This window comes from Sodiomyces alcalophilus, assembly GCF_042370955.1.
Source record: "Sodiomyces alcalophilus JCM 7366 unplaced genomic scaffold ACRALscaffold_3, whole genome shotgun sequence".
Taxonomy (NCBI): domain Eukaryota; kingdom Fungi; phylum Ascomycota; class Sordariomycetes; order Glomerellales; family Plectosphaerellaceae; genus Sodiomyces; species Sodiomyces alcalophilus.
Genome location: NW_027263534.1, coordinates 5,618,846 through 5,627,454, shown reverse-complemented (window position 1 = coordinate 5,627,454; position 8,609 = coordinate 5,618,846). Strand labels below are relative to the sequence as shown.

At 41.4% G+C, this 8,609-nt stretch overlaps 1 protein-coding gene across 1 annotated transcript; it reads right to left on the bottom strand.

The window, feature by feature from the left end:
* Positions 1-6,257: 6,257 nt before the first annotated feature.
* ACRALDRAFT_1062802 (uncharacterized protein) lies at positions 6,258-8,609 on the bottom strand. The gene is made up of 7 exons (XM_071016672.1): positions 8,499-8,609; positions 8,344-8,437; positions 8,250-8,290; positions 8,074-8,164; positions 7,932-8,014; positions 7,743-7,872; positions 6,258-7,683 (listed from the first exon to the last, which is right to left on the bottom strand). The coding sequence occupies exons 1-7, from the start codon at positions 8,589-8,591 to the stop codon at positions 6,350-6,352; spliced, it is 1,866 nt and encodes a 621-aa protein (XP_070876204.1). The 5' UTR covers positions 8,592-8,609; the 3' UTR covers positions 6,258-6,349.

Here is an 8,609-nt window from a genome sequence, read left to right as displayed (position 1 = left end):
CACCGATATATAAGGGCCCCCTTTTATATGATATTTTCGTAATAAACGTATTTTTTGTGTTAACCTGTGCTATCCCCCTGTCATACCCCTGTTTTTAATATACTACGCTAGCAGGGATCTTCTTATTACCGTTTTTTATTAAAAAGGCCGTTTTTTAAATAGGAGAGCTTATTAAAGTAAAAAGGAGTCTTTTACTTCTTAAAGATCTTTAAAAAGATAGGATCCATAATTAGCCGCGCTGTCGTAGGCGAGGCTGATAACGATATTATCACCACCCAAGATAACGATATTATCCTAGAACTCGAGCTGCTGGTCCTGATATGCCTTATATAACGAATTAAAGTTACTCGACGCCTCTAGAGGCGTAAAAATAACTCTTGTCGTAGCTATAGTAATTATCCTGCTACAACGTTAAGTATTATAGCGGGGTTGCTTATCGGCTCCGATATAGTATTCTGGGATCTATTTAGAACCAATTTGTACGAATTTTATTATCTTATGAATTGGATCATGGCGAACGGCACCGTTAGAGAGACCTTTTTCTATACGAAAACGCAGAAGGTTATAATCTTCCTTTATGTTATCGGCCATAGCATGTCCCTGCGTAATATATACCACCGCTTTAAGATATCGTTAAGTATAGGATCGGGTATCTTTAACGAGGTCCTAGGTAAAATACGTTAACTTTATCTCGAATACGTTAAGACTTCTCCTACGGGATATATATCTCGATATATTAAACTATCACGATATAATAATTAATTTAATAGCTATATTAGGGTAATTAATGGGACGTATATTACGCCCTGGATCCTACCGAAGGCGTAGCGGCGATACTATAACCGTAAGGGCCAGCTTATATAAAATATCCTCGCGGTAGTCGACTTCGATCTCTTATTCACCTATATCCTAGCCGGGGTTAAAGGGAGTATAAACGACTCTTTATTGCTTTAAGCGGCGTTTTCTAGAGGTACCTTTCACGTATCTAATAGGCAATTTTACCTCGTAGATAGTGGGTTCGGTAGTAATATTTAAGGTATCATTACCCTGTTTAATAGTAAGAGGTACCACCTCTAGGATTTCTCTAAGATAGACTAGAGGCGGCTGTCCCTAAAGGAGAGGTTTAACCGCCTCTATGCCGGGCACCGTAGGGTTATTAAGCGTGTTTTTAGTGTATTAAAAAGGTTCTTTTATATTATTAATAGGAAGGCGCCTAAATATAGCTTCGAAAAGCAGGTGGAGATTATGTACGTAGTGACGGGTATCTGGAGCTTCGTTAGAGCTATACGTAATAGGTTAGCTATCGTTAACGAGGGGTACTAAGATAAAGAGCGACTATTACGATTAGCCGCAGAGCGTGCTAATTATATAATCGGAAAGAAGGCCGGATTAGAGATACGATACTAGATAGCTAAGATAATAGAATAGTAGTGGTAATTATCGAAAAGGAAGAGGTTATTATAGTAGTTAGAAAGAAGGATCGATATATTAATATTACTTTATAGATAGTGATAGCAGAAAAGGTAGATAAGATAGAGATTTACCCTGTACGATACTTATTTAGGTAGGTAGTAAGATTTTCTAGTTAATTAACTATATATAAAATAGAGTTAATCCGAATCCAGGTCTATAACGCCGCGCCTGCCCTACCTTCTATCACCACCACTATCACCACCTTTAATAACGCGTTCCTTAATAAATCCACGCTTCTTTAACTAGTAACGCTTTACCCCGGTTCGTAGCGTATTGAAAATCGCCGCTAGATTAGGATTTTCGGCGAAGAACTCGCTAATAGTAACTAGGCCGCTATTACCGCCTAATTCCTTGTCAAATTCGTTCTAATGGTCGGTAATAGCCTTCTCCTAAATAGGCGTATTCTGGCGCGTTAATAACATAACCAAGCCGGCTATTAGGGGATTAATAGGTAAGTCACTACGCTCCTTCCGATAATAGCGCCGTGGAGCGTTATTAGGAAGATCGTTACGAGGGACCGGCGAGCCTATTCTACTAATATCTGGATCCTTTTAATGCTTCCGGGTACGTTTAGAAGCCGATAGCGTGGGCGTTAGCGTGGATATTAGCGTTGATATCGATTACGGATGCTTACGTTTATTATCTAGCTCTTAAACGTCGATAATAGTCTGACCCGCCGCGATAGTATCCGGCTAAATATAAAGTAAGAGACTCTTTACCTAGCGTACGCCGCCGCGCTTACGGATACGCTTACTAAAGTCGCCGGTCCTCTATACGAAGGCATCCTACTATTCCTCTATTATCTCGATTATACCGGTTTTATTGTCGTAATTATTAACGCCTAACTTGTTAATAATTGTTAGTACCGCCCGTAGCTCTTTTTCCTTAATATTAAGCTTGGATATTATCGCTATAACCGATAGATTAGCCGTAGGCACTGCCTCTTATATACTAGGTAGGATTATAGTTAATACTAACTTCTTCGCTGACCGTTTATTACTAGTTACGAAGAGGGTATTATCGCGGCGCGCAGTAAGTAATCGTTTAAAGAATTTATGTTCGATAATATCGTTCTAGCTTATACGTAAAGAACGCTTAGTGAACGAAGAGGCACCGGATTAAGACGCTAAGGACTACGATAAGGTGGCTTTTCTATTATTCTTATCGTCTTCGAATATATCATTATCATTAGAGGCGTCGGATTCGATGGTATCTCTTATTCCGGATATAAAGGGCGGGGGTAGAAATATTCTATGTGGTTTAGGACTTAATATCCCTAGATTTCGGGTCAGGTATATCTCTAAGGGACCCTTCTATAACCTCCTCCACGCTAATCGAACTCAGGCCTATTATATTAATATATATATAAGTAGCCACGATATCCTCTATTAGTAAACAGTAGTGGCTACTATATATAAAATACATAACCCCGTATTTCGGATCGGCTTAATATTGGGACTGACTAGAAGGCCTAGACGAATTGATATTCGGCCTCTAATCGTGGCTTTTCCGTGGGGTATAACAAAGCCGCCAAGCTCCCTAAGTACCATACCTCCTGTGTATAAGGTATATATAGATACATCTTAAGCAGTACTCGTAGGATCATAACTCCGAGCCTTTTTAGCTAAGTTTAAGGGCAGAATTAATATATTAGTAACGACCGTTAATATAATAAGGATAAAGCAGATGGATTGAATAAATTACACGTGTAGAGGTAGTAAACGCCTAAGTGATGGGTAATGAAGCTGGATGATGTAGATAGAAAATAGGTGTGGTACTTAGGGAGGCTGATGAATTTATCATGGCCCCACTTCCACGCCACGATTATAGGCCAAATATCAAACTGTCTAAGCCTTCTACTTAGTCCCTTAATATTTTACCGTAGATTCTTCTATATTTCTATATAAACAGGTATATAATAGAAAAGAGCCGGGGTTAAATTAGCGTCTTGGCTGCGATATACCTTGTATAATTATTTTGAAATTCTTTAAAAACTTTTTGAAATCCGCGAACGGGGCCTTCATAAAGTACTATTTCTTAGGAGGGCTTTTAAAGAGGTACTAGTCTCGTAAGAGGTTCTCGTAAATGTCGGATAACTATCTTATATACGCTAAGCGTTTACAGTTAAACTTCTATTATAATAGCTATGCCTTAGTTTAAACATTCAGGATAGGAGTTACGTTAGATATAGACACCCAGGTAATAAATTATAACTATTATATAGCTTCTTCGGTCAGGGGTACTAGGTGTAGTATAGCTAACCGTTATTAATCTTATATCGCTTATGGTAATTAGTTAATAGCGTTCTATTCTTGTTAGATCTAGGTGGTTAAGGTTATAACCTATATCTATAAGAGGTTAATAATCTCCCTCCTCTACTCTATAGCCTTAGGCGACTCGCACGCTAGGCGTGATAGCGTGCTAGGAGGTAGTGGATTAAAGTGGCAGTCTATCAATTAGCGTAGCGTATAGGTGTCGCTAGGCTTTACATATATAAGCGGCTAGTCACGTATTGATTATAAACTAAGGCTGAATAATTGAATTATTTCAAGCTAAGGAGAAAAGGAGGAAAAGAAGAAATCTCTATAGGTGCTCGCGACCTAAATATAATATCGCGGCGAGCTACTAGGGTCGCGATATAATTAGTCGGAAGATCCGGTACTATACTGGATTGTATCGAAGGAGTCAACCCGTAATAAGGTTAGGTGAAGCTAAACTCCCGACTTAGAGGTTTAGCAAATAGTTTAAGTCTTAATTCGATCTATTAGTTAATCCCATTCTTAATTATCTTACAACGTCTCTATACTCTTTACACGGAAACCCCTGATATAGTATTAGTCCCGGAGCCGACTCCCCTGTACATTTCTAAATATAGTAAACCGTATTAAGTCTCCTGTATAACTACCAAGGTCTATCGTTTCCTCCTATTCAGGCTATCCCTGTCTCTAATTAATTATATCTATGACTTTTTTAAAGCCTAGAATACTTTAGTGATATAGTTAATAAAGCAGGTTTTCAATAAAACCTCGAAGAGTATAGGTTATTTAGATAAGATTATGGAATAGCTATTGCGTACGCTAAGGATATATAGCTTACGCTATATGTAATGAAGATCGTTACGTACTAGATTATTTAAATATTCTATTCCGGGTATATATCTATATTTATTATCGAGTCCTGTTATGCTAGCTTTAAGTCTTATTTAGTAACTGGCTTACACAATTTAATAATTGTCTTCTACAAGCTATATCTCGAGTAGATATATCAAAAAGCCGAGATCTCTATTAAAATCAGAGAATGCTAGAATAAGATAGCTTTTCTAAGTCAGCTCAATCTCTTTAAAGATATTAATACGAAGGTCGTCCCACGGGCTATAGAGGTAGTAGAAAAGGAGTTATGGTATATATTAAAAAGACTTCCCGGTTACCCTCTCCCTTTATAGCCTAAAGGCGATTACTATACTAATAATTATATACGCCTTTATACTGCTTCGGGACTACCTTATAGGTATATTCTTTATAAGTATCCACCCGAGGTCGAGTCTTTTAGCCTCTCGTTAATCGATATATCTTAGTAGTAGAATCATGCGTCAATGGCAGAGTAATAATAAGGAGGTACCTCGACTTCTTTGTAACCTCCGGCGCCCTAGGACCCTATATAAATTCATAAAAAGGGCCGGCCTTAAGATAGTATCGGGATATAGGCTACGGGTTATAAAATAGCTAGGGGAAGAGTGGTATAAAGCGGCTATTATCTATAGGAGGACTTATTCCGACTAGGGTATTTGTTTATTCCGACTAGGGCACTATTTTTATAGCCGGCGCTAGCCGCCCTACGATTACTTTTTTTTTCTTTCTAATCTAATCATCGTCCTTTTAGCCTTAGATATAATCGTTAATCGACGGATCAATTCGACTATAAACAGCTGCTTCGTATCTTCCTATAAGGTAAACGCACGCCTCTCTCGCTTTTCCTATAGCCTATAGATTGCCTATCCGTTCCCGACTATAATCTAGGTGGGATTAGATTGCCTCCCACGGAATTTATGTTAAATTAACCCCGACCGCTCCCTACACGTTATCCACGCCCTCGACCCTAACCCCGAACCCCGGGGCGATTACGACCTTATTGTTGTTATTATTGGTATTATTATTATTATTATTATTATTATTATTATATAAAGAATCGGGAGGTAAACGCGCTATTTCGACGTTATTAAGCGTTAGAGATAGATGGATAATTATTAAGGGTAAAGAAGACGATATCGTAGTGTGGTAGATAGGAAATTTTCTAAAAAAAAAAAAAAAAATGTGATTATGGACGGCTAGTGCCGGCTACGAAAATAGTGCCCTGGTCGGAATAAACAAATGCCCTAGTCGGAATAAGTGCTCCCTTATCTATATTCGAGTTAGTAGAAGTATAGGATATCGCGAGGCGTAACCGTTACTATACACTACTCTGGCCGGTTTAACCTATAAGGCAGACACTCTTATAGCAAGGCATTTTACTAGATACCTTATTAATGTCTTTAAAGAGTTTATATTATCCCGGGCCGCTTTAGAAAGCAGTGGCAATTCTTATATAAACCCGATTCCTAGATAGAAGTGTTAAATAGATAAACGATTAGATAAGGGATAGCGCTAGGCGATAAACAAGGATAATAAAAAGGGTATCTATAGTCGTATTATTTGTTTATCTACTTAACTACTAGGTAGTAGAAGATAATAACCTCGTCTATAAAGTGAATAATGCCCGATGCTTTGCTACTTAGTATAGAGTGGTGTACGATATTATTCCTTATACGTCGACACCGAGTTATGGGTCTTTAGGCGCCTTTCTAGCCATATATGGTGCCTCTCTAGAGCCCCTTTAACAATTATCCTAAATTCTCTAGCAAATTATGCACTAATTCCTGAAGTGATTCGGGACGGACCAGCCTCCTTATACCAAGTCGACGACATTGCACCTCAATATCACCTTGTGCCTTCCAGTGTTTCCCTAGTATAATCAAAATGGGATAGCCCACAAGATCTGCATCCTTCATTTTCCACGGCAAAGAGACTGGTCGGTCGTCCAAAACCACATCTATCGGCCGAGGACGAGAGGAATTGGTGATCATGTCATATACATTTACTCCTTCCGCCGTGAGAGCTGGGGCACAAAGGACGGCAACCTCAAATGGCGCAATGACACGGGGCCATTGTAGGCCATGGTCATCCGAAAAATATTGGGCAATTGCGCCGATGAGTCGAGAGACCCCAATTCCGTAGCAACCCATCTGTATCGGCACTAGTGCAGGAATAGGCGCTGCCATTTCTCGGGTTGAAGGATTGCCATATCCCGGGAGCGATACTGTCGCTCCCAATCGGTCCGAATATCGCGTTCCTAGGTGGAAGGTATGGCCAATCTCCAGTGCCTTCATGACTTTGAGCACCCCATCACCACACCGCGGACATCTATCGGCATTTGCATCTCCCACAAGGTCCAGAGGGGTACCGTTTTTGGCTTGGAGGATAACACTCTGCTGCACGTGAGAAGTACCCCAAACATTACTAACTTCGCGCAGCCGGAACCCAGGATCAGCTCCGAGTCTGTAATCTATCAAATTCAAGACTTGCGGAATTGTCGCAATGTCCCTGTGTTGAATGGGCCTCTGGGACCAGCGTTGTATTGTTTTCAGCCACAGTGCCAGGGGATGGTCGACGCTGGAATCTAAATCTGGCACGACTTCCTGCACAACACGCGGTATCGCGCCACTGAGCCCAGAGCTGTTGATTGCCAGCGACGAACGGATCGGAAACCACGCGTTTATGAGTGTCAGCCGATCCTTGCTGATTCCTCTCCATACTTGCCAATCGACGTCACGCTGTGCGCTTTTCTGGTCAAGAGGAACGGCGACCTGATTGCGGAGCATTTCAGCGTTGGCCGCATAGTCGCATTGGCAGCATGTCACGACTAGATCATCCCCAATGGAGATCGGTAAGTGGTATTCGTGACTTAAATTCCCTCCCATTTCGCCCGAGTTGGCTTCAACACGTACGAAGGGTAGTCCGAGTGATCGGAAGAACATTGCGTAGGCGTGTTGAACCTCCACATATGTGTTTGCTGCGGAATTCGATGTAGTGTCGAAGGTATAGAGATCTTTCATTATGAACTCTCTGGCCCGTAAGAGACCGCGCCGAGGACGTATCTCGTCACGATATTTCCGAGCTACTGGCATGTCAACCCATCATAGCCAAATACACCAACAAGTCTAGGGAACCACTAACTGATCTGATAAAGTCTCAATGGAAGCTCCTTGTAGGAATTTACACATTGTGCCACCAACGCCGTGACCTCTTCCTCGTGAGTCGGCGAAAGCAAGTATTCACTGCCTTTGCGATCTCGAAAATCAAATATCTGATGTTTGGGACTGGTTAGTTGGATGTAGTGTGAAGGAACGGGGAGGCAACACAAACCTCGGAACTGACATGTGGGAATCGTCCACTCTGTTGCCAGAGCTGTTTGGACGTAATAGAGGAAAGGGAAATCCTCGAGGCCCCTTCGAATTATGATCTCAGCTTGTATTCTGCCGCCTGGAATTCCGCATGGCTTCCATACCAAGTGCTCTCAGATGATCGTCCAGGAGTCTTTCCAACTTGTCTTGCACACGGCGGCCCAGAGGGAGCATGTGAAAGATGCCAGGGTGAGACTGGAAGACATGCGATAACAAGACTCAGTACGGCCGTGACAGAGGAGTGCTTATTTGGATGTCAAAGGCGAGGCAGCATACATACCTGGCGGAGGAAACCAGCGCGGACAAGCTTTCCATGGGCATCTTCGAATGTTAGTTAATATGAAGTGATGGCAAGGCTTCATGTCAGCGTATACCTTCGTTGGGACTTGTTGACGTTACTCCTTTGGGAATCCAAATGCCGGAGAGGCATTGTCGATAGGAAGTGGAGTGGCCTCGCCTTTGGAGTGGCTTAACATGTTCTTCAACAACCGTGTTCCAGTGGCTGGGATTATAAAACAAGGAAACTTACAGTATCAGGTAACTTTGTCGCTGGGGCATAAAACAACGAACTCGGGTTCGCCGTTAAGGATATGGATCTACGAGTTGCGAAGTAAGAAGACATGGCTGAAGAAAAGGGTTC